The sequence below is a fragment of the Pan troglodytes genome, chromosome 7, assembly GCF_028858775.2.
Source record: "Pan troglodytes isolate AG18354 chromosome 7, NHGRI_mPanTro3-v2.0_pri, whole genome shotgun sequence".
In the NCBI taxonomy this organism is placed as follows: domain Eukaryota; kingdom Metazoa; phylum Chordata; class Mammalia; order Primates; family Hominidae; genus Pan; species Pan troglodytes.
Window position 1 is genome coordinate 51,187,930 of NC_072405.2, and position 26,591 is coordinate 51,214,520.

Sequence of the window (26,591 nt, forward strand, 5' to 3'; positions counted from 1 at the left end):
GATAAAAAAGAAGGAAATTCTAATACGTGTTACAACATAAATGAACTTTGAAAATATTATGCTAAGTGAAACAAGTTAAACACAAAAGAACAAATACTGTATGATTCTACTTTATGAGGTGCATAAAATCGGCTCATTAATGGAGACACAAAGTAGAACACAGGTTACCCAGAGCTGAACCATGGGAGTTGCTACTTAGATGGGCATAAAGTTTCTGTTAGGGAAGATTAAACACCACATGATCAGGCCGGGCACAGTGGCTCACACCTGTAATCCCAGAAATTTGGGACGATGAGGTGGGTGGATTGCTTGAGCCCAGGAGTTCAAGACCAGTCTGGGCAACATGGCGAAACCTTGTCTCTACCAAAAATACAAAAAAATAGCTGGCCATGGCGGTGTGTGCCTGTGGTCTCAGCTAAATGGGAGGCTGAGGCGAGAGGATCATTTGAGCCTGGGGGGCGAAGGTTGCAGTGAGACAAGATGGTGCCACTGCACTCCAGCCTGGGCACCAAGAGAGAACCTGTCTCAAGAAAAAAAAAAAAGAGAAATCACATGTTCTGACTAAAAAGTTTAACATGATAAATTTTGTTATGTATATTTTACCACAAAACCAAAACAAAATTAATTATGACTAAAAATCATCAAATAAATTACAAAAAAGAGACTTGTCTGAATTTTAAACTACAAATGCCACCCCTTCCCCAATACATCATGATTACCTCAGTAATCACGATTACTTCACCGATTACCTCAGACAATGTCCAAGTAACCGGGAGCACATTATGTAACTTGAAAAGATGTCACTATAGGCTGAGTAAAAATTTCATCATTTATCTCCACCCACTGTTCCAGTGGCCCCAGTTCTGCCCACTGCGCCTGGCAGAATAAATTTAATTCTTTTTTTTTCTTTTTTTTGAGATGGAGTTTCGCTCTTGTCACCCAGGCTGGAGTACAGTGGCGTGATCTCGGCTCACAGCAACCTCCGCCTCCCAGGTTCAGGAGATTCTCCTGACTCAGCTTCCGAGTAGCTGGGGTAATAGGGGCCCACAACCACACCCACCTAATTTTTATATTTTTAGTAGAGACGGGGTTTCACAATGTTGGTCAGGCTGGTCTCGAACTCCTGACCTCCAGCGATCCATCCACCTCAGCCTCCCAAAGTGCTGGGATTACAGGCATGAGCCACTGAGCCTGGCTCTAATTCTTTTTTTTTCTATTGCTGCTGCACAAATTAAAATTTTAATTCTTTAACAAGACCAAGCCCTCATCACAAAGACAGTTTTATTGTCCAAGAGTCCCTTCCCTAAGCTAGACATTCCCTCCTTCCTTCAAGCATTTTATATGATTTGTTTCCACAGCTTTCCCTATTTTGACAGTCTCCCCTGAATGTTTTCCAGCTTAAAATGCTAGTCCCAAACTGAACATAATGCAGATGTGACCTTTAGCTATTAATTTTATAAAAGTAGCCTATACAGTTTTCAGCATCTACAATATACAATTGCCTTATTAACTGAATTCTTTTTTTTTTTTTTTTGAGATGGAGTTTTGCTTGTTGCCCGGGCTGGAGTGCAGTGGTGCGATCTCAGCTCACTGCAACCTCTGCTTCCTGGGTTCAAGCGATTCTCCTGCCTCAGCCTCCTGGGTAGGTGGGATTACAGGCACCCACGACCACACCTGGCTAATTTTTGTATTTTGAGTAGAGACGCAGTTTCATCATGTTGGCCAGGCTGGTCTTGAACTCCTGACCTCAGGGGATCCACCTTGCCTCAGTCTCCCAAAGTGTTGGGATTACAGGCGTGAGCGACTGCGCCTGGCAATAATGGAAACTTTTTAGTTTGGGCTTCACATCATTCTAGTCTGGAGATGTGGAGAAAAAACTTTTATCATACAAATAATAAATATTCATAGTAGAGAAATCAGAAAATAATAGAAAAATATTTAAAATAAAAATAGCCGGGTGTGGTGGCTGAAGCCTGTCATCCCAGCACTTTGGGAGGCCGAGGCGGGCGGATCACGAGGTCAGGAGATCAAGACCATCCTGGCTAACACGGTGAAACCCCGTCTCTACTAAAAATATAAAAAATTAGCCTGGCGCGATGGCGGGCGCCTATAGTCCCAGCTACTCGGGAGGCCGAGGCAGGAGAATGGCATGGTGTGAACCCGGGAGGCGGAGCTTGCAGCGAGCCGAGATAGCGCCACTGCAGTCCAGCCTGGGCGAAAGAGTGAGACGCCGTCTCAAAAAAAAAAAAAAAAAATAGTCTTCGCCGGGCACGGTGGCTCACACCTGTAATCCCAACACTTTGGGAAGCTAGGGCAGCTGGATCCCCTGAGGTCAGGCGAAAGCGCGAGACTCCGTCTCAAAAAACAAAAAAAAGGATGGAGTTTTGCTCTTGTCGCCCAGGCTGGAGTGCAATGGTACGATCTCGGCTCACGGCAACCTCCACCTCCTGGGTTCAAGCAATTCTCCAGCCTCAGCCTCCCGAGTAGCGGCACTACGGGTATATGCTACCACACCTGGCTAATTTTCATATTTTTAGTAGAGACAGGGTCACCATGTTGGCCAGGCTGGTCTTGAACTCCTGACCTCTGATGATCCGCCTGCCTCAGCCTCCCAGAGTGCTGGAATTACAGGCGCGAGCCACCGCGCCCTGCCGCTCTTTTTAAAAATGCATCTGTGTAACTGAAACTTTGCGCTGTTAGACTATCTTTCCATTGCCTGAGAGCCACCATTCCGCTCTCTGCTTCTGTGAATTCAAATGTTTTATATTTTACAGTTAAGTGGGATTGTGCAGTATTTGTCTTTCTGTGCCTTATTTCAGTTAATATCATGTCCTCCAGGTGCATCTATGTTGTTGAAAATGGCAGAATTTCCTTCCTTCTTAGGGGCTGAAAAGTATTCCATTGTGTATACAGAGAGATCTATATACTCACACCACATTTTCTTCATTCATTCACTAGTGAACACCTAACTTGATTCCATATTTCAGCTACTGTAAATACTGCTGCAATGAACATGGGAACACAGATATCTTTTCAACATACTGATGTAATTTCCTTTTGATATATACTACCCTGAAGTGTGATTGCTGGATCATATGGTAGTCCATTTTTAACTTTTTGAGGAACCTTCATACTGTTTTCCACAGCAACTGTACCATTTTATACTCCCCAAAAAAGTGCACCACAGTTCCCTTTGCTCCACACCCTCGCCAATGCTTCTTTCATCTTTATTGTTTTCATCTTTTTGATAACAGCCATCCTAAAAGATAAAAGGTTTTTTCTCATTGTGGTTTTAATTTGCATTTCCCTGGTGATTAGTAATGTTGAGCATTTTTTCATAAACCTTTTGGCCATTTGTATGTCTTCTTTTGAAAAATGTCTATATAGGTCCTTTGTGTATTTTTATTTTTTTGTTTTGTTTTTTCTGAGACAGGGTCTTATTCTGTTGCCCTGGCTGAAATGCAGTGATATGATCATAGCTCACTGCAGACTTGACTTCCCAGGCTTAAGTGATCTTGCCATCTCAGCCTCCAAGTTGCTGAGACTACAGGATGCACCACCACGCCTGCCTAATTTTAAAATTTTTGGTAGGCCAGGCACGGTGGCTCACGCCTGTAACCCCCCGATTTTGGGAGGCCGAGGTGGGCGAATCAACTGAGGTCAGGAGTTCCAGACCATCCTGGCTAACACGGTGAAACCCCGTCTCTACTAAAAATACAAAAAATTAGCCGGGCGTGGTGGTGGGCACCTGTAGTCCCAGCTACTCGGGAGGCTGAGGCAGGAGAATGGCGTGAACCCGGGAAGTGGAGCTTGCAGTGAGCCGAGATCACGCCACTGCGCTCCAGCCTGGGCGACAAAGTGAGACTCAGTCTCAAAAATAATAATAATAATAATAATAGAAAAGGCCCAAGGACAGAGCCCTGCAGCAATATACAATGTCCTTCTATTTGGTGTATATTAAAACATTAGTCAGGAATCCTAAGAACAACCTGCTTAGTGGAGTTCACTTAACTCTGCTATCATCTAGTCATTATTTCCCCTATGATATCCACAGTGTATCACCAGTATCAATCACTCTGGATTATCACTCTATAAAATACCCGATTGAAATCAAGATAATGTTACCCTAATAAGAGACTATCTTGGATCACTGCAACCTCTGCCTCCCAAGTTCAAGTGATTCTCACGCCTCAGCCGCCCAAGTAGCTGGGATTATAGGCACCTGCCACCATGCCCAGCTAATTTTTGTATTTTTAGTAGAGACGAGGGTTTCACCATGTTGGCCAGGCTAGTCTCAAATTCCTGACCTCGGGTGATCCGCCTGCCTCAGCCTCCCAAGGTGCTGGGATTACAGGGGTGAGCCACCACATCCAGCCTAAATTAATTTTAGAATCAGGTGCAGTGGTGCATACCTGTAGTCCCAGCAACCTGGGAAGCTGGGATGGGAGGACTGCTTGAGTCCAGGAGTTCAAGTCCAACTGGGGCAATGTAGCGAGACCCTGTCTCTAAAATAAATAAATAGGCTGGGCATAGTGGCTCATGAGTGTAATCCCAGCACTTTGGGAGGCTGAGTCGGGTGGTTCACTTGAGGTCAGGAGTTTGAGACCAGCCTGGACAACCTAGCGAAATCCTGTCTCTACAAAAAATACAAAAAATTAGGGCCAGGTGCAGTGGCTCAAGCCTGTAATCCCAGCACTTTGGGAGGCTGAGGCAGGTGGATCACCTCAGGTCAGGAGTTTGAGACCAGCCTGATCAACATGGAGAAACCCCATCTCTACTAAAAATATAAAATAAGCCGGGCGTGGTCGCGCATGCCTGTAATCCCAGCTACTCAGGAGGCTGAGGCAGGAGAATCGCTTGAACTCAGGAGATGGAGGTTGTAGTGAGCTGAGATAGTGCCATGGCACTCCAGCCTGGACGACACATTGAGACTCCGTCTCAATAAATAAATAAATAAATAAGTAAAAAAATTAAATTAATTCTAATATTAGTTCCCTTTTTACTATACAAGTCTTTTTTTGCTCAATTTTTCCATTTAAAACTGAAAGTATTTTGCACTTATCATCTATATCACCTACAAGTTGATGGATTTAATTATGGAAATTAAAGTTTTTTAAATTGCCATACGCCAATAGAAAATACTAATATTTTATTCAAAATGTGGATGATGAATTTAATTATTATTTGGTAAGACAGCTGATGACAGGAAATATATGTTAGTATTCAAAGCCCCGTGGAAAATAAAATACCTTAGTAAACATCTACAATCACTGAGATCTGTTACTTGCTGTTCATATTAAGTATTATACATTATTAGGGGTCAAAAAGTCAGCAGCCCTTGCAAATCTACTCAATTCTTTTGTCCTTAAATCTCACCTGAAAAGTGCATATACCAGGGTAGCAATCAAAGCGAAACTGACCACAACTGCCACAAGTACTTGGTCGCTTACTCCTTCTATAACTGAATCATCATCCAGTTTCAAACTTTGAACTTCACCTTGATATTTGGCCATTCCAGGTCTAAAATAAGAAGAAACAAGATGAGAGTTACAAATGACACAGTGAAAATGAAATATACTAATAAAAGCAATGTAAATATAACTGACTTCTAATATATTTGGTTTCTGATAGGCTGCAATTAAGTACAACTCCAGTGGGGACTGATGGAGTTCTTTAAAATTTGCCAGACACATTATTTTGTGGAGAACAAAATTCTATTTCTATTTTTTTTGGATGGAGTCTTGCTCTGTTGCCAGGCTGGAGTGCAGTGATGCGGATCTCAGCTCACTGCAACGTCCGCCTCCCGGGTTCAAGCAATTCCCCTCCCTCAGCCTCCCAAGTAGCTGGGACTACAGGCGCGCACCACTACGCCCGGCTAATTTTTTGTATTTTAGTAGAGACAGGGTTTCACCGTGTTAGCCAGGATGGTCTTGATCTCCTGACCTCGTGATCCACCTGCCTCGGCCTCCCAAAGTGCCGGGATTACAGGCATGAGCCACTGCACCCAGCCAAATTCTATTTCTTTTAAGGAAAACAATTACTATAATTTATCATTTATTTATGTGTTTTTTAAAAATGTTTTTTCCTCTTCAAGTTTAACCCCTTTAAAAAAAAAAAAAAAGCCATTCTTGGGCCAGATGCAGTGGCTCACGCCTGTAATCCCAGCATTATGGGAGGCTGAGGCAGGCGGATCACCTGAGGTCAGAAGTTCGAGACCAGCCTGGTCAACATGGTGAAACCCCGTCTCTACTAAAAATACAAAATTTAGCCGGGTGACGTGTGCCTGTAATGTCAGCTACTCTGGAGGCTAAGGCAGGAGAATCGCTTGAACCTGGGAGGCAGAGGTTGTAGTGAGGCCCAGAGAGCGCCACTGTACTCCAGCCTGGGAGACAGAGCAAGACCCTGTCCCCCGCCCCCCAACCTCCCCACCCCCCCACCAAAAACAATAAATAAATAAAAGCCATTCTTATCCAACTGCTCTCTTCTTATTCCTGAATACCAAATAAGTTCTCTAAATAGATCAGATCCCTCTTCCCCCTCACAGCATGTGTATATCTTGTGGCATTTCCCATGTATTGATGGGAAAGGAAATATATTATAGTTTTCTGTAAGCATTCTCATATTCTCTAGCATATGCCTTGTACACAGTAGGACCTAATAGATATCTGTTTAAATAAAAGTGACTTACCATAATTACAGTGTTGTAATTTGAAAAGTAAAAGACATTTAGGCTATAGAACATTTATAGCTATACTAAAACTACTTGAAATAATGAAAATTCTGGTGCTTGAAAAACTATTTGTCCACCTGAAACTAAGCTCAGCTTATGGTTCAGAATTCTTTGAACTGCTTGGAATACAGAATCACTCTGATGCTGCATTTCCTTATGAAGAGAAAAGGGAGGATAAGAAACTTTCCTTCCTACACTCTAAACTAGAGAAAAATGGTAGTACCTAATTCTATAGGTATGAGGGGAGATAGCCCAACCACACTGGAGTCCAAATATCACAGGTAATTCACATTTTTTTCAGACAAAACAGGAAGTGTCAAAGTCTTATAAGACACCTAAAGAGAAATTAAGGAATATATATTCAATTAAATATATATGAATAATTAAAATAAAGTTCTGCATTTATGTAACTTATTGAGCTGAAAAAAGTTTTATTCAATATCATCACTAATCAGGTATTTTGAGTATAGACGTCTTAATACCTTTGAAAATCATCTGAACTGGCTGCAAGAAAATTACCACTCATGGAAGAAACCTACGCAAACAGATGAAAGGCAGCTTTCATCAGCTTTACACGGACTAATCGCCTGATATATGGAACTTTTAATGACTGGTTTCAAGTAACTACTACGAAGGTGCACACCAGGAAACTCACAGAAACAGCTCTAATTGCAGTATTTTCATTCAAAAGAACAGTTAAATGAGCTGCCAACTGAACTGAAGAGCCTCAAATAAGCTAGGGGTGGGCCACGGAGTCAATTTAGGTTTTTATTTCATCAGGTTTCCTCTCTTAAAATTAGAGGTGCTGTAGCTGTTTCAAAAGTCCTAAGGGCACTGAGAACTACTTGCATCTGCTCAAAGATAACCCAAATGTTATCCCCTGTGTCAAGATTTCCAACCTCTAATTACCTCACGGAGCTGTGAAGGTTAAAACAAATGAACAGAGGTGAAAGTGCTTTGTAAGTTAAGTCTATCAACAAATGCATTGTAATTATTCCTACTTACATTTTCCCCTATGCTATACATTTAGGCCGTTTATTATTTTGTACTTAAAAAAATGCATTACATTTGTTTCTATGTCCTTCAAGGTGCAATCAATGGTAATGCGAATAAATTATACTATACAACATATATATAATATATATTATATATAAATATTTGACTACTATGTGATTATATTCTTTTTTTTTTTTTGAGACTTTTTTTTTTCTTTTTTGAGACGGAGTCTTGCTCTGTCGCCCAGGCTGGAGTGCAGCAACGCGATCTCGGCTCACTGCAAGCTCTGCCTCCCGGGTTCTCGTCATTCTCTTGCCTCAGTCTCCCGAGTAGCTGGGACTACAGGCGCCCCCCACCACACCCGGCTAATTTTTTCTGTTTTTAGTAGAGATGGGGTTTCACTGTGTTAGCCAGGATGGTCTTGATCTCCTGACCTCGTGATACACCCACTTCAGCCTCCCAAAGTGCTGGGATTACAGGTGTGAGCCACTGCACCCGGCCTGTGATTATACTCTTAAGATATTGCTTCATGTACATTTCCAAGAGCTCAGAGATCCAGGATATTTAAGTATTGCATGTCCATATTATTTTATTTGCATCATTTGACAGCAGATATTCCCAGCGGTGTTGAGAGGAAAAGAGAAGGGCACTGCATTTTCTTGCCCCATGGAAATCCCAACAAAAGCCAGGCTGTCAAATGGAGATCTACTAATGCCATTTGACCTGCTTGTTGGGGGCTTTGACAGCACAACTTCTGCCATAGTTTCTCATAAAATTGGAGCAAAAAAGCAACTACAGGTGCTAGTGGCTCAAAAATGAGGTATTGTACCATCACTTCAGTTTGGAAAGAGGCTGGTCTGATTTATAACTCCAGAAGATAAACAGGAAACAAAATTTCCTACTTGGGGAGATGACATAATACCTCAGTCCTGAAAATGAATTCCAAAATCAAGGACTTCTGTTCTCCAACTTTTGTTGTTCACAGTCAGTGATTATCCAGAACTAAACAGTGCTGCTGATTCTGTCCAACCATACAGGCTCTAAACTGAAGCCCAAGCAGTTGTTGCTTGGACATGAGGAGCCCTGAATTTTAGTTCCAATTCTGTTACAACAACTGTGTAAAAGTAAATAAAATTCAAACGTTTTTAGAACCTCCAAAGCACCTTAAGCCTTGAAAGAGATATGACTATGATCTGGGTCACGTAACATGTTTACAATTCTGTTTCTTAGATTTTTAGCTTAACTCTTCCTCATTGTTCTTGTTCTATAAACAACTAAAAAAAGACTAAGTCTTTTTTTTAAAAGAGACCAGATCTCCTCCTTCTAATTGCTGATTTTTATTACAGATTAACTGCCTCCTTTATTGTCCTGTACCTAACTCAGACCAGATGGTGCCCCAAACAGGGGTCTCATGACAGTTACATTCTTTCTTCCCTAAAAAACGCACCTTGACTAATCAGATCATTATAACTGTACATTAAGCCTTACATTAAGATATTAAAATTCTGTTAAATGTCCCTAAATTTTGTCCATATAAACAATCCCAAATGTCTATACTTACGAGCACTGACTTCTATGCTTTTAAATCTGTCCTTTCCCAGGTGGCCTGTCCTCAACCTTTACACTTAAACTCTCTTTAAACTCGATTTTGACCTTTTAAATTATTTTAGGTTAACAACTGTGACTTTATTTCTTCACTTCCTTCTACTGCTAAATTTCTCTGATTCAGAGTTTCGGAATAGAGAAAAAGCCACATCAAAGCTAACATTAGAGTGGTTATCAGTGAGAAGCTGGACTGGCAAAGCCAGACCATCACCCTCCCTAGGACACAGTTTCACAGTTTCAATTCTTTCAAGTATGAATTACTTTAACAAGAAAAATAAAGCCAATACTTGCTTCCTCTCTTGATATGCAAACTGAGCTTCAATGCCCGGTCAATGCCCATTCTCATCTACCACCCAGTCGCTCAGTTTCCTGACGGTGCCTACTCCGGAGGCACCTACACTGACCTAAGTGGCATGACTGGCATGTCAACTGCTAAACACTCTCACTACACCACAAATTTCCTTCTTGAAAAACAGATATTGCTCAAATTAATGTTTATAAATTTTTAAAATTTATTTTTTGAGACAGGGTCTTGTTCTGTCACCCAGGCTGGAGTGCAGTGGTGCACCCTTGGCTCACTGCAGCCTCGACCTCCCAGGCTCAATCAATCTTCCTGCTGTGACTACAGGTGTGCACCACTAAGCTCAGTTAAATGTTTTATTTTTTGTAGAGATGGGTTTCACCATCTTGCCCAAGCTGGTCTCCAACTCCTGGGGTCAAGGAATTTACCCACCTAGGCCTCCCAAAGTGCTAGGATTATAGGCGTGAGGTAGCACGCCCAGCCAAAAATTAATGTTTATTGGTGCCAAATATTTACAGAATCCACAAGTGACTACAGTTCAGTTTTAGAATATGTAGATACTGTGCTCAATTGCTTCACCCTCAAAATTTTATTATTATTAATCACAGAATGTTAAGCACTTAGTTCCAAGCCCATAAAGTAATATCTTACTGGATTTATTTTTTCATGTTATTTGGAGGCTCTGTTGCAGCGTTTTTTTTTTTTTTAAACCCTAGATTCAGGCCAGTGCTGTGATTCACGCCTGTAATCACAGCATTTTGGGATGCCAAGGTGGGTGGATCACTTGAAGCCAGGAGTTTGAGACCAGCCTGGCCAACATGGTGAAACGCCATCTTTACTAAAAATACAAAAATTAGCCAGACGTGGTGGCACACGCCTGTGATCCCAGCTACTCGGGAGGCTGAGGCATGAGAATTGCTTGAACCTGGGGGGCAGAGGTTGCAGTGAGCCAAGATCGCACCACTGCACTCCAGCCTTGGTGACAGAACAAGACCTTGTCTCAAAAAACTGCCCAGATTTGATCATTACACATTGTACATATTTGTATAAAAATACCACAGGTACCCCATAAATATGTACAACTATTATACATCTATAAAAATTAAAAATACATTTTTAAAGAATGAATTCCTTTCAGTCAGGAATCGTATCTTATTACTGTTAGTAGTGCGCAGGGTCTTACATGTTGTAGTGGCCACTAAATGTTGTTTACATTAAACCCAAAAACAAGGTTATTAAATGTATAGAACATGGGATGTAATCTATTTCATGGTATCCTGTAAAATATGAAAAGAAGAGTTACTAATACTCGGTTTTGAACTGTTTAAGATTCACAAAAACTGAACCCCATCCATCTTGGAAACTGTGCAGTGTAACTGATAGAAGTTTGCAGAGAAACTGGCTTTGCTATTGCTCAGCTGGCTACATCTTATTGAGCAGTATCTTCAGACAGCAAACAAGCACAAGTTCCAGAGTCAGACAGCCCTGGACTTACATAAAGTTTCAGTCTCAGCTTCCTCATACGTAAAAGGCATTAGGTTGAACCATATCAAACTGCCACTCTTTTTTGGGGCGGGTGTGGCAGGGGAAGTGCTTTGCCTTGTGAAGTTTATAATGAGATAATGAAGGTAAGGCATTTAGCTTACTGCTTGGCACATCATATAGGCTCTCAGTAAATGGAAGCTACAGTGTTTGGTTAATATTATTAACAATTGCCAAGGAATCATGATAAAACTAGCCATGTTTTGATATGATAAAAACTAGCCATGCCTGCCCCAGAGCTGCTCCACATAGCATCTCAAACTCTCTTTAATCACAGCTCTAAGTATGTGTTCCCTGGGAAGACAGGATGCAATCTGGAGCACTGTCACACAGGACATGCCCTCTTTAATCTGATAAGCAGCTGTGGGTGAGAACTAGCCTCCAACTAACCGGAGTAACCAGACAGCTAAGACAAGTTCAACTCACCTCTCCTCAGGCATTTCCAAAGCTTTCAGGGAAGGAAAAAAAATAAAACACACAGAGAAAATAAGAGAAAAATAGGAAATTCCGGGACTTCCTGGAACAAAGGAGAGAATCTCAGTGTCTTTTTACCCCAAGGCTCACGTAGAAACTCAGCAGCCACATGGCTTCTGCAATTACTCACATCCAAAAAGTTTTTACTAATTTCTTTCATCAAAGGTAACTGGAATTACAAAATGAAACCTCCAGAACAACGTAACATCATGCACAAAAGCACTGTGGATATGCAGCCAAGCTTGAAAAAGGAGACTTTAGGTCCATTGTGTCAAAGCCTTGAAAACCGGGGCCACTGGAGGAAGGGTGCTCAGAACGGCACAACCACAGTCGCTCCAGTAGGGCCAGCATCTTATCTGCCCATCTAAAGACAAGCTGCATGTGAGTCAGGAGTAAGTCAATGTGACATATACTCACTGACTTCATTCACTTGCCTACAAGATTATACGTCACTTAAAAGTGCTAGAGATTCGACAGAAATAACCTGATAAGGAATGTAGGAACTCTAGTTTGACAAATATCCAGAGGCACCAACACAGGAACCAAAGACAGGCGAGACACACGTGTAATTTTTTTTTTTCTTTTGAGACAGATTCTCGTTCTGTCGTCAGGATGGAGTGCAGTGGCGCGATCTCGGCTCACTGCAACCTCAGCCTCCCGCGTTCAAGCGATTCTCCTACCTCAGCCTCCCGAGTAGCTGGGACTACAGGAGCCCGCCATCACGCCCGGCTAATTTTTGTATTTTTAGTAGAGACGGGGTTTCACCATGTTGGCCAGGATCTCTTGACATCGTGATCCGCTCGCCTCGGCCTCCCAAAGTGCTGGGATTACAGGCGCGAGACACCGCGCCTGGCCACGTATGTGTAATTTCTAAAGGTTTCTCTGCCCTTGGTGTAGGGAAGAATGTTTGAAAAAAAGACCATTGAGAATACTTCAGGTAAGTTTTTTTTGTTTTTTTTTTTTTTTTTTTTTTTTTTTTTTTACACTTACAAAATGCTAAATGATCAGGGGTCAACTATCAAGTGGTACTCTGTAAGGCAACCTTAAAAACTCAATGCTGGCCCAGGCTCGGTGGCTCACACTTGTGATCCCAGCACTTTTGGGAGGCTAAGGCGGGCGGATCACTTGAGCCCAGGAGTTTGAGACCAGCCTGGGCAACATAGCGAGACCCCCTCTCTACAAAAAATAAGAAAATTAGCTGAGCATCGTGGCCTGCACCGGTGGTTCCAGCTACTTGGGAGGCTGAGGTAGGAGGATCACTTGAGCCCAGGAGGCAGAGGTTGCAGTGAACCAAGATTGCGCCACTGCACTCCAGAACGAGACCCTTTCTCAAAAACCACCATCAACAACAACAAAAAACCCCACTCAATGCTGTCTTGGCAGTTTTCAGTGCTCTATGAGAAAACCTACTCTTAATGGAAAAAAAGTGGGGGAAAGGGGTTCCAGGAACTACAAAGCAAAGTGTGTCTTGGGAAGTTAGCTTTGTTGCACTCCAAATAAAAATTTGGCATTGGCTGGTAGTTATGCATACTCTACGCATCGACAATTCTCTAAAGACTCCAAAGTGCATGTCCTGGAAATTCCAACATATTTGCACTACGTTCCACGTACACTAGAATGTTTATAGCCATGTTCTGAGTGGCCTCAGTCTGAACAAAATGCCCAACCAGAGTAGAATGGATTCACTGTTCTATTCACACTGGAATACTAGGCAACAATTAAAATTACCTATACATACACAGTACACCGATTTAATACTGATTGAAAACCACAAAACAACACACTGTGATCCACCCGCAAAAGTTCAAAAACAGGCAAAGGAAAACGACATCGCATGCACACATAGATGGTAAAGCTGTAAGGAAATGATCACACTAGTCAGGCTAGGAGACAATCAGGCTCCGAAAGGAGCACAGGGCATGGGTGAGAAACTCCTGGGGTGCCGGCAATGCCCTTTTAGTTTTTATCTGGGTGTTTTATTAATTCTTCTTTAAACGTGTATGTCGTATGCACTTTTCTGCGTATGCTATATCTGTTAAAAATTTATCGGCAGCCCTGCAGACAGATTCGTGCCTCTAAAGAGGTGGAAGCTCCAGAACGATCCGCCTCGCCATTAAGCGAAGCCAACTCCGAACGCTGAGAAACGCAGGCCCGGGGTCGGCCGGTGTCCTTACGGATTGGCGAACGGGCGCACACCCCTCCTGCATTAAGGAGAGTTCTCAGGGTCACGCTCCGAGCGACCCTAGAGGGAGCGGCGGTGTCCTCGCCGCCGGCCAAACCCACCTAGAGCCGCTCTCCGCGTCGGCCCCTCCACCGTCGCCGGCGACTCCGGACAGCCGCGGGGCGATTCTGGGGCTTCCAGACGAGGGAGGGGCCCGGGGGGAAGGAGGCGGCGACTCCCGCCGCCCCGCAGAGCCTCGGCGGCCAGAGCTACCCCAAGAAGGCCAGACCCCGCCGTCCGCGGCTCCGCGGGCCCCGATAGGGTGGGCGTGGCCGCCGCGCGCCGGACGTACCTCTCCACCGCGAAGGAACTACCTCGCCAGTTCCCGGCGACAGAGGACAGATTATTTCCGGGACCGCTTCCGCCACCCCTCCCGGGCAACCCACTAGACGTCCCCTTTCTAATTTGGAGTGCGGGTGCGGGCGCACGCGCACTGCCGAGCTTCCGCGAGGGCGCGACCGGACGGCGGAGGAGGACTCGTCGCCGCAGCTTGCAGGGAGGAGCGCGTGCTCGCCTCGACACGCAGCGAACTGCTGGCGGGGGCGCGCCCGGCGGCAGCGGCGGCGGCGGCGCGGCGGCGCGGCGGCGCGGGTCGGCCGGGGCGCGAGCGTGCGCAGTGGCTCCTCGGCGTCGGCTCCAGCCAGGGCGGCGGCGCTGGGGAGGAGCGGTGTGGGCGGCCGGGGGCGGGGACGCGGGGCGGCGGGCGTGTCCGAAGTCGCGCGCGGCTGGCGCGCGGTCCCGAGTGAAAGGAGAAGGAGGGGGCGCTGGGGGTGACGGTGCGGAGCTGCTGCCAGCGCTGGGCGAGAGTCGGCGGCCGGATCCGAGGAGCAGGCGGGCCTGAGGCCGAGTCAGCTGCGCGGGCCCCCGGATCCCCCGACAGAGCGGCGGCGGTGTCTGGCCAGGCGGTAGGCGCTGCCTGGCCGCGGCGGGGAAGATGTTCAGCGTAGAGTCGCTGGAGCGGGCGGAGCTGTGCGAGAGCCTCCTCACTTGGGTACGTGGGGGCCGCGGGCCGGCGGGAAGACCCCCTCCCCCCGCCACCTACCGGGACCCTCCACGCGCGGCCCGGGGGGCGAGCGCTGCGGGCGACGAGCGCTGCGGGCGACGGTGCCGTCACATCCGGGGCCTGGGGCGGGCGGGGCGAGGAGGCTCGGCCCAGGGTCCGAGAGAGACTTGCCGGGCCTGAGGCGTCGCTGTTCCGGGCGGACCCCGGCCGGGGCTGGGCTGGGAACGCGGCGGGCGACTCTGGGATCCGTGCGGCTGCTCGCAGCTGGGGCTGCGCTGCGCTCCGGGGGTGGCCGAGCCTGACTGCCCCGCGTCCAGGACCCGCCGCCGCTCCTCGCCTTTGTTGCCGCGTTCGCGGAGGACGGGCCCGGCTCCGGCCCGGGAACTGAAAGGACCTGTGAGGGAGCGTGGGGAGAATGCGGGAGGCGCCCTGGGACCTCGTTTCGGATGCAAGGCGCCGCTGGCGGTGGGAGTGCGCGAGGGGCGGACGCCTGTCTGAGGCGTCGGGCAGACGTTTAAAGGAGTCTGGAGGTGTCTGGGCGTCAACAATGGAACTCGAAGGCCTTGGGGGACAGAGTCGTGGGATTCTGATTTTGAATTCTTAAACGGTTTTAGATTCCTCATACTTTGAAGTAAAAACGTGTTCACCTCTCACGTCAGCTGCCGCGCCTTCCTGAAGCCGGGTCTTCAGGACGTGGCAGGGGAACCGACGCCCGGGTTCCAGTCGTTCTCGCCGCGGCGCGGCCGGGGAGGGGGAGGGATGCGCAGAGCCCGGGCGGACCCCGCGCTGCCTTCGGGAGCCTCCGTTTCACTCATTGCTGAGAATGTTAATTAAATGTTTACGGATGTGTTTATGGAGGCGACTACAGCATTTGTATTACTTTTAAAGGTAAAACACGAATGTGAGAGAAATTCTCTTTAGCGGTGTCTTGGGTTACGAGTCAGGATCCCTGGAGTGTAGACGTCACGATCCTGTGCAAGGCACCTTGCTGGAAAGGCTGGAGAAGTATTGCCTTACGTTGGTTGTTAAAAAAATTAATAAAAATAGTCTAAGGTTTTTATAGTTTGGCTACGTCACGAATCAGTTTCTGTCCTCTGAAACAGACTTGGTAGAGCTTGAGTAGCCAGTTGCATATCAGACCATTTAGGGGATTTCAGATCGTTAGCAAGTAGTATGTAGTTAGCGTGCAGCTTACCCTTCTGATGAGTTCTTCCTCCAGGCAAAGAGATGGCTTTCACTGCTGTATTTCAGAAAAAAGGAAGACTGGTAAGTTGTATAATGTGGCCGAGGTTTCTGACTAGGCAGGGGAGAGAGAGGAAAGAATTACTAAATTCTTTGATGTTGTGGAAGGAATAGATTTGGCAGAATCTGTACATCTGTAAACAGAATGCTGAGGAACTTAAGATTTAAGTTTTTGAGACTGTGCAAGTAGTGCTTCCCTTTATGCTAGAAGAAGCAGCCAGAAGGCAAAGATGAAGCTAATTGAATCTAAGTACGGCTACATTGTTTAAAATCTAGGGAGAAAGAAGACATGGAAATAAAGAGGTGTACAGAGGCTCTTTAACTTGCGATGGGGTTACATCCCGGTAAACCCATCATAAGTTGAAAATACCGTAAGTTGAAAATGCATTTCATACGCCTAACCGTCCAAACGGTAGCTTAGCTTGGTCTACCTTAAACGTGCTCAGAACACTTACCTTAGCCTACAATTGGGCAAAATCATCTACCACAAAACGTGTTTTATAATAAAGTGTTGAATATCTAATGCAATTTATTGAACACTGTACTGAAAATGAAAAATATAATGGTTGTATGGGCACTCAGAGTATGGTTTCTACTGAATGTGTATCTTGCATCATTGTAAAGTTGAAAAGTCTTAAGTTAAACCATCCTAAGTTGGGGCCGTCTGTATTTGAAGGGTATCCACAAAATATGGTAGGTAGTAATTGCATTTATATAAGTGAGAAATGCTGATAAAAATATACAGGAGAAATCTTAGAAGTTTGAAGGCCTGCTGACAGAACCTGACAACATGAGAGAATCTATTTAGAATCTCCTAAAATGTCAAGAAAACGAGTAATCCACATTATCAGCTGTAGAGAGGTCAGGGAGTATAGTATTGTAGAATAGGCTTTTTGAAATGTCACTGGAAACTCATCAATGAGAATTTCTGGATAAGATTAGAGATTATCAGTGACAAAATTGGAGGGCAGTGTTCATGAAGATGTACAGTTCTAAAATTTGGAAACACTTTAAAAGACATGTTTCAAAATAGAGTTTAAATGCTGGGTTTGTTCTCTTTTAGCTGTCATTATAAAAAGCAGAATAAATGTTTCAATGAGCAATGTTTGATGACATTTAAATGTATAATATCACCCCTCCTATCTGTAAGCCAGATTAATGCTAAGCACAATTCTAAAACCAAATGCAAGCAAAAATGTACACATACACTCCAAAGAAAAGACTCATTTAGATTAGTTTTCTTGATTTTATGTCAGCTTCTAGTCAGTTTGGTTGTGTGGGGGGTTTTGCTCTCACACAGTAAGCTAGAAGGTGACTGACACTCAGCAAAATGCAGACAACTGTCAGTGACAGACAAGATCTAAGAGCTGAATGATTCCGTCTTTGGGATGACAGCCTTATGTACTTCTAGAGCCTCCATGTTCAAGTTTTGAAGATCATAATTATATTCCTGAGTATCAGATAAAAGTTTGTTTTCACTACATAGCATTTAGTTTGAGATCGGAGAGATGTATATAGTACATTTTAGAAATTATTCCACTAGAAATGGCTAAAGTAATAAAAGCTCAGGTACTTAAAGGGATGATTCTGTCACCTATACAGAACTCAATGGAACGTCTCATTGCCTCACATGCTGGATAAATAGCCCTTTTATCAGACAGCCTACTAGCCCAAGAGCCATATGTTCCAAATTTTTTCGAAAGAGAGAGTTACAAAAAGAGTTAAGTATCATCTTACCAAGGGGAAACATCTTAAGCTTAAATTCCAAATCAAAATTTATGCAAACAAGTTCAGCAGGACATGCTTGAAAATTTCCACTGTGCCTCCTCTCTCCACCCTCTGAGTCAAAATTTGCCCTGCCTATTACACCTGTGAAGCCTAATTTCTTGAACTGTATGTGAATCTCGATGAAAAGATAGCACTTTTCCAGGTTTTAGAGACTGAAAAACGAAGTCTACAATGCTACCAAGTTATGACAAAAAAAGTCATCACATAGGCTCGGTACACTTTGGGATAACCTAGCAACATTAATATGTCCTTATTGTTTTCATATTACTTATTTGGCAGCCTATAAAATGCATACTAGTATATAGAATTGGGGGTGGTATAATTATTATGGTGGTATCTCCCCCATTCCATTCTCCTCTGCCTAACTCGATTCTGCCAACAATTTTTGTCCTCTAATGGAAGAATAAGTCACTGATGTACAAAAGTTAAAGTACTTAAAAAGATAGTATAGCATAAGAGTACATACAGGTTCTGACATTAGGCAGCCTGGGTTCAAATGCTAGTTTTGTTCTATACTAACTGATGTGACTTTGTAACTTCACCTCTGTGTTTTGATTGCATTGATATTTAACTTTATGTTTGCTAACTTCACCAGAGATTCTCATGCTTTAGTGTTGATCTGCATCATCTGGAGAGCTTGCTAAAACACAGATGCCCAGAGTTGCTAGTTCTGTAGGTCTGGGCTGGGCCTGAGATTTTGTATTTCTAATAGGTTCCCAGGTGATGCCATTGTTGGTGACATAGGGACCACATTTTGAGAACCATGGCTCTAGAAAATTATTTGACATTTTGCGCTGGACAGTTCTTTGCTGTGTGGGCACTGCACTATGTGTTATGTTTAATAGTAGCATCCCATTGCCTTAACCAGCTAGATGACAATAGCACCCAACTCACAGCCAAAAATGTCTCCTCGGGAGCAAAATTATCCATTGCTCTAGAGATAGTAATTCCAGGTGATCTCATGCTTTACTCTTCTCATGCTTTTGTTGGGGAGGGGGAGGTAGAGGTTGGGTGGTGGTAATAGAGCTTCTTGGAATTAAAAGAAAGATTATAACCCTTCAGGTAGAGTTTCATGCCTTAATGCAGTTAAGTGCAATTGTCTTTCAGTTTTATTGTACTGCTATCCTGAAATAGATGTTAGCTCAGAGAACTGGTATGTGACAGATTTTTAAAAATTAAGGTACAGTTTACATACCCATAAAATTCATCCTTTTAAAGTGTTTGGTTTTTAGTATGATCACAAGATTGTGCAGTCATCGTGACTATCTAGTTCCAAGAACATTTTCATCACCCCAAAAATAAACTAGGGGATAAATTTTCTTTAGGATCTGTTTCACTTTGGTCTTGCAGCAGAGGTGGACATCTCTGACCCTTATGAGCAACTATGTACCTCAAGGGCTAATACAGAGAAAATAATTGAATAAAGCCATGTTTTAAAAACAAAAATGAAAATTTAGCTTCCCTAAATCCCAAGAGAAAAAACAAATCAAGTCTTCTTTTTTTGGAGGTGGAGTCTTGCTCTGTTGCCCAGGCTGGAGTGCAGTGGCACAATCTCGGCTCACTGCAACCTCCACCTCCTGGGTTCAAGCAATTCTCCTGCCTCAGCCTCCCTAGTAGCTGGGATTACAGGCACGCACCACCACGCCCGGCTAATTTTTGTATTTTTTAGTAGAGACGGGGTTTCACTATGTTGGTCAGGCTGGTCTTGAACTCCTGACCTCAAGATCCATCCGCCTCGGCTTCCAAATGTTCTGGGATTACAGGCGTGAGCCACCGTGCCAGGCCCAGATCAAGTCTTAACAACTAAGTTACTTGCTTTTTTGAATTACCTGCTTTGTTGAGTTGCTTCTTCTGATTGGCCAGAGGCTGTTTTCCAATCTTGCATCCCTTCCCTTTCGTAGTGCTTTGGATCATAGGATTCCAAATGCCAAACCAGTGCCCAGCTGTGTAAGAATTATTTGATGAACTTGTTAAAAATAGATCCCCAGCTTCCTACACACAGATTCTGATTCAGTAGGGGGAGCCAAGAAATGTGTATTCTCTCTCTCTCTTTTTTTTTTTTTTTTAAGACAGGGTCTCACTCAGTTGCCCAGGCTGGAGTGCCGTGGTGCAGTCACAGCTCACTGCAGTCCCGACCCCCCAGGCTCAAGTGATCCTCCCACCTCCGTCTCCTGAATAGCTGGGACTACAGGCGTGACCCACCACACCCAGCTAATTTTTGTATTTTTTGTAGAGACAGAATTTTGCCATGTTTTTCAGCATGGTCTCGAATTCCTGGGCTCAAGTGATCCTCCAGCTTTGACCTCCCATAGTGCTGAGGTTACAGGTATAAGCCACCACGCCCTGCCAAAATGTGTATTTTCAAACCTCCCAGATGATTCCCCTACACACCAGGTTTGGGACCATTGCTTTAGACTTTGCAAAATACCTCATGGGCATTCATTTTCTCATTCATTCTGAAGCAACACACCCTTCTATAGGCTATTTTTCCCCAATCTTTCTTTATATGGAAAAACTGATATTGAGAGAGATGAAACATCCTGTCTAAATTTACAGGGCAAAACTAGGGATTAGAATTAGCTCCCTTCATTCAAAGTGGCGTCCACTGAGGGCTTGTTTGTATCAGGCATTGTGCTGAGGTCAGTGATAAAGAGAAGAATGAGACATAGTCCTCACTGCTGCCTCTATTTTTCCTTCTAAACAAACCTACAAGAAAGATTGGGTTTTCTTTTTTGAAAATGGGCCATTGACTTGGCAACTGTAGAATGAAAGCAAGTGCTTATTTCTTTTAAGTGCTTATTTCTTTTACTAATGAGCGGGCAGCTGGAGATAGTATGGAGTAAAATTCAAAATCAGTTCCCGCAGATGGTGTTTATTTGTTTCATGTATTCATTTACTAATCATTTATTGCACCTCTACCAGGTGTTAGGTTTGTGTCAGGGCAGCTTGGAAGGATCCTCTTATCAGCTTTCCCAAATAGACACTTAAGTAAAAACTTGCTATGAGGATCTTTAAGATAATTCCCTGGGCCTCTACCACCATAACTGTCTCTACCTGCAAAACTCTCCTGTATTATATACAAAGAAGCTACTGACTGTACTGTTAATAGTTGTCTTTTTTTTTTTTTTTTTTTTTTTTTTTGAGACGGAGTCTCGCTCTGTGGCCCAGGTTGGAGTGCAGTGGCGCTATCTCGGCTCACTGCAAGCTCCACCTCCCGAGTTCCCACCATTCTCCTGCTTCAGCCTCCCGAGTAGCTGGGACTACAGGCGCCCGCCACAGCGCCCGACTAATTTTTTGTATTTTTAGTAGAGACGGGGTTTCACCGTGTTGGCCAGGATGGTCTCATCTCCTGACCTCGTGATCCACCCTTTTCGGCCTCCCAAAGTGCTGAGATTACAGACATGAGCCACCGTGCCCGGCCAATAGTTGTCTTTTAAAGATTTGATAAATGAGGTCGGGCGTGGTGGCTCAAACGCCTGTAATCCCAGCACTTTGGGAGGCTAAGGCGGGCGAATGACGAGGTCAGGAGATGAGGACATCCTGGCCAACACGGTGAAACCCTGTCTCTACTTAAAATACAAAAAAGTTAGCCGGGCATGGTAGCGGGCGCCTGTATTCCCAGCTACTCGGGGGGGGGCTGAGGCAGGAGAATGGCGTGAACCCGGGAGGCGGAGCTTGCAGTGAGCCGATATCGCGCCACTGCACTCCAGCCTGGGCGACAGAGTGAGACTCCGTCTGAAAAACAAAACAAAACAAAAGATTGATAAATGATACGGTGCGGAGAAGTAGCCACTCACCCACCGTTAGTAAGAGAATAAATTGCTACAGTATATATTTAGGGCAGTTTGACAGTTTTATCAAAAACCGTAAAATGTTCATACACTTTTTGACCTAGCAGTTTTACTTCTTTTCTAACCCAATAAATAAAAATTTGTGTGAAGACATATGGTCACCTGAGTGTTATTCCCAGTATTCTCATTGTCTGTACTGAGTTTAGCTTCATCCGTGTTAGTATATAAACCTACTCAAATGGGTCTTCCTGTCTCTTTCCCTCCACTCCTTCCTTCATACTGCAGCCGGTATGATCTTTTTTTTTTTTTTTTTTTTTTTTTTTTTTGAGACGGAGTCTCGCTCTGTCGCCCAGGCTGGAGTGCAGTGGCATGATCTTGGCTCACTGCAACCTCCGCCTCCCTGGTTCAAGCGATTCTCCTGCATCGGCCTCCAGTGTAGCTTGGACTACACGTGTGTGCCATCACACCTGGTTAATTTTTTGTATTTTTAGTGAAGAGACAGGATTTCACTGTGTTAGTCAGGATGGTTCTGATCTCCAGACCTCGTGATCCATCCGACTCCGCCTCCCAAAGTGCTGGGATTACAGGCATGAGCCACCGCCCCCGGCCAGATCTTATATTAATACAATGCAAACCTCATGGCTCACTCCCCTGGTTCAAATCCTTTGCTTACTTTATTCATAGAATAAGGTCCTAATGTGGCTTCTAAGGTTTTACATGTTAATTCTTCAGTTTTTTGCCCTGTCTTTCACCGTTTTAATTCTCCCCTGTTCTGTTTCTTCCTCCAATTCTTACCCCTACCCGATCTGTACCAAGCTGCTCTTCATACCTAAATTGCATCCCACTCTCACTTCTCATCTTTATGCCTGCTGTTGACACTTCTATTATACTGTTTCATTTTTCCTAGTTGTAAGTTCTATGAGAGGATGGCCTGTGTCTGTCTGTTCTCAGGGATTGATTTCCTTCTAAATCCTGAGTACACTGCTGGGTAGCTGGCTCAGCTACATTTTCTTACTTTGAGAGATAATTTATACTATTAGGGAAAGTACATTTCTTGGCTACATCATGTTGATTAGTACAAAGTTTCAGAATATATTTGAAATCAAAATGAAGTGAATATCTAACCTAACCATTCTAAGTGTGACTTCTACATCTGTGTAAAGATATTTGGCCTCCGAGTAACATAAACTGCAACCTCACCAGATGTAAAGAATAAATGAATTCATCTCACATACCGGGAGGCATCAAGATTTTTAAATTCAGTAGTTCAGTTTTTACCTTTAGGACATAGTTCCTTTTTTTTTTTTTTCCTGTTTCTTTTTTGGGGGGGGGGTGCCGTGGTGGAGGGGATATAGTTCTTTCTAGCTCTTCTCTCTGCCTTTCACTGCATTGGCCTAATCTTAAGATGATTGCCTTTGTAGTCATGAGATGACGGCTCACAGTAATGGAGGCAGCATACTTAAATCAACAGGAGATTGGCTTTTCTTTCCCAGAAGCATCTCCTTATCTCTCTTTAGTCCAAATTGTCTTTTCCCTGTGTGTCCCTGAGTCAGTCACTGGTAGAGGGGATGAAGGTGCCGTGATTTTCATAGATTGATCTTGTGTGAGTAGAATGGATGCTGGGAAGCCACCCAGTATCCACCACGATTTCTCTTTTACCAGTGGGGAAGAATTACAGTAATACTTGGCAGGACATTTCCTTTAAAGGCAAAAGTTTCCAATTAGACTTCTTTTTAAAATTTATTCCAATCCCTAAGATGAGATAATCACCAAAAAAAAAAAAGCCTAAGAAATTTTCAGCCAGGTGCGGTGGCTCACACCTGTAATCCCAGCACTTCAGGAGGCCGAGGCGGGCAGATCACCTGAGGTCAGGGGTACAAGACCAGCCTGGCCAACATAGTGAAACCCTGTATCTACTAAAGATACAGAAAATTAGCAGGGCGTGGCAGTGCGTTCCTATAATCCCAGCTACTTGGGAGGCTGAGGCAGGAGAATCACTTGAACCTGGGAGGTGGAGGTTGCAGTGAGCCGAGATGGGGCCATTGCACTCCAGCCTGGGTGACAGGGCTAGACTCCGTCTCCAAAAAAAAAAAAAAAGGCCTAAGAAATTTTCTACAGAGGTAACCACAGAATCTCTTTCCCCCCCTTTTTTTCCCTTCAGATCCAGACATTTAATGTGGATGCACCATGCCAGACCGTGGAAGATTTAACGAATGGGGTTGTGATGGCCCAGGTTCTTCAAAAGATGTAAGAATAAATTGCTTATCTTTATGTGTATTCTTATGCATGGATATTTGTTAGGTTGAAAACATGGATTAAAAAAGTACTTACATGAAACGTGTGTAGAGTAAGAGTTGTAGGCGGCAGCAGCACTAGTTTTAATGGAATGTACTTATTAGGTATAGATTGGGTTGCAAGTTTAATAAGGGCTGTGATTGTGTTAGTACTCTAATGGTTTTAGCAGAATTATTCTTGTATTTTTTGGCATATGCTTGGCAGAAATTTTCTTGTTAGTGGCCAGATTTTGCTGTTACAGGGGTATCTAAGATGCTTCATTTTTCTTTAGGATTTTGCTGAAATATCATCTCATCAGTGGCACCTGCCCTGAGTACCCATATAAAATAGCAACGACAATTCCCTTATACTTTCTATCCCACTTAAGCTTTTGTGTTCTTCTTTCAAGTTTGTAACACCATCTGATATACCATATATTTGGTTGTTCATTCATCTGCCCCAACATCCCCAAACACATATACACAGAATGTAAACTCCACATGGAGCCAGGGAATTTGTTTTCACTGTTGTATCCAAGCAACAAGCGAATGCGTGGTTTTATGTTGAACCATATGAAATTGCTCTTCTTTATAGGTCAAAATGATCAAAATCAGCAGTTCCTCCTAGTTTAATACGCATTGTGGGTGTTTATGTTTGTTGAGTGACTAAAGGAAGTAGTATTTGTTTGGGATAAATAAAGCATACCCAATTCTTCTGAGTACTTTGAAAACATAATAGTTATGAAATTGATATTATATGACTATCAGCTTTTGACCTAGGAATTTTTTTAAATAAAGGATTATGTGTGAATTTAAGAAGTCATTGGGTTTGTTGTAATTTGCAGATACTTTTATATTTTGAAGCCCTGAACACTTGTCAGCCTGATGATTTTAAAAGATTTACATGTCACTAGCTGGGTTGCCCTGCATTTCTGTTGAAAATCAGTGTCATTATTAAATGAATTATTGGTTTTCTTTGCAATTAGCTACATAGAGTTGCCATAGAGCTCAGATGCCAACATTTCAGATTATCTGTCTCTTTGCCTTTAGAACTGGGGACTCGTGTTTGAACACTACAGCTTGTTTTTACTTTCTTCTATAACTTAAAATGCATGGTACATTTTTCCAGATATATAGGCACACAGATTTTTTAATGAAGCTCAAGAAGGCTCATTGGGAACCTGGCCTGCCCTGGTTTGAGCACTCTGAGAAGAGTCATCTTGTCATTTTCATGGTCCCCTCTGAGTGGTGCCCTAATTTTAGCTTTCCCATTGTCTACAACGTTTCACTCTAGAAGTTCTTAATAAAAATTGTTTGAGACTGTGGGCCTAGCTAAGTGAACTTTACAGGTGTAGTTCAATACATGATTTTTTTGCCTAAGCTAGTTTGAGTAGGATCTTTATCACTTAGAGAAACCAGAAGAAAGAAAGTATATATATATATATATATATATATATAGTTTCATCAAAACAAGATTTCAGGAACCAGACAAGGATGTTGACTCTGCCAGTTCTGTTCAACAGTCTTTACCGGAGCAACGAGGCAAAAAAAAAAAAAAAAAAAAAAAAACAGTAAAAGGTGTCTAAATAGGAAAGGAAGATGTGAAATTATCACTGTTACCTGACAATGTGATGTTACATACAAAAAGCCACAAAGACTCCAGAAAAAAACTATTAGACCTGGTAAATGAATACAGTAAAGTTGCAGGATACAAAATCAACCTACAAAAATCAGTAGTGTTTCTAAGTACTAACAACAAACTATCTGAAAAAGAAATCAAGAAAACAATACCATTTATAATAGCTACCAAGTAAAATAAAATACGTAGGAATACATTTAACCAACAAGGTGAAAGAGCCGTACATTGAAAACTGTAAAACATTGATGAAAGAAGTTGAAGTCTGCAATAAAGGAAAGATACTCTGTATTCATAGATTAGAAGAATTATTGTTAAAATGCCCATACTACTGAAAGTGATTTGCAGATTCAATGCATTCCCTATAAAAACTCCAATAACCTTTTTCACAGAAATAAGAAACAAACCTAAAATTCATATGAAATGACAAAAGACCCCAAATAGCCAAAGCAATCATGAGCAAAAAGAACAAAGCTGGAGAAATCTCACTACCCGATTTTAAACTCTGTTGCAAAGCTGTGGTAATTAAAACACAGTGCTAGCATAAAAATAGACACATTGACCAGTGGAACAGTATACAAATTCCAGAAATGAACCCATACATCTATAGTCAGTTGATTTTCCACAAAGGTGCCACAAACACCCGATGAGAAAAGGACAAGTCTCTTCAGTAAAGGGTGTTGGGAAAAGTGGATATCTACATGCAGAAGAATAAAGTTAGACCCTTATCTCACCCCACATGCAAAAATCAATTCAGAATGGATTAAAGACTTAAACATACCTACTGAATTTGAAAAACTACTGTAAGGAAACATAGGGGGAGAGCTTCTTGTTATTGGTCTGGGGGATGATTTTTTGAATTTGACCCCAAAACAGGCAACAAAAGCAAAAACAGACAAATGGGATTACATCAAACTAAAAACTTTTGCATGACAAAGGAAACAAGCAACAGAGTAAAGAGACAAACTACAGATTGGGAGAAAATATTT

At 43.4% G+C, this 26,591-nt stretch overlaps 2 protein-coding genes across 16 annotated transcripts in view; one reads left to right on the forward strand and one right to left on the reverse strand.

Moving 5' to 3' along the window:
- The window catches only part of RNF170 (ring finger protein 170), a 47,195-nt gene extending 32,802 nt beyond the window's left edge, over positions 1-14,393 (reverse strand). For 3 of the 5 annotated variants that reach the window (XM_016959445.3, XM_016959444.4, XM_003311706.6), the window contains exons 1-2: positions 14,162-14,292; positions 5,377-5,520 (exon numbers count right to left, since the gene is read on the reverse strand). In XM_016959445.3, coding sequence (XP_016814934.1) covers positions 5,377-5,513 — 137 coding nt within the window. In that variant the 5' untranslated portion in view covers positions 5,514-5,520; positions 14,162-14,292. Of the gene's footprint in view, positions 1-5,376; positions 5,521-13,931 lie in introns of all 5 variants that reach the window. The other 2 variants (XM_016959442.3, XM_063816326.1) reach the window with 2 other exon arrangements.
- Positions 14,394-14,538: 145 nt separating this feature from the next.
- Positions 14,539-26,591, forward strand: part of HOOK3 (hook microtubule tethering protein 3) — a 134,001-nt gene continuing 121,948 nt past the window's right edge. For 2 of the 11 annotated variants that reach the window (XM_063816323.1, XM_054656704.2), the window contains exons 1-2: positions 14,587-14,860; positions 23,855-23,940. In XM_063816323.1, coding sequence (XP_063672393.1) covers positions 23,881-23,940 — 60 coding nt within the window. In that variant the 5' untranslated portion in view covers positions 14,587-14,860; positions 23,855-23,880. Of the gene's footprint in view, positions 14,861-14,981; positions 16,139-23,854; positions 23,941-26,591 lie in introns of those variants that run through there. The other 9 variants (XM_063816322.1, XM_063816325.1, XM_063816319.1 and 6 more) reach the window with 8 other exon arrangements.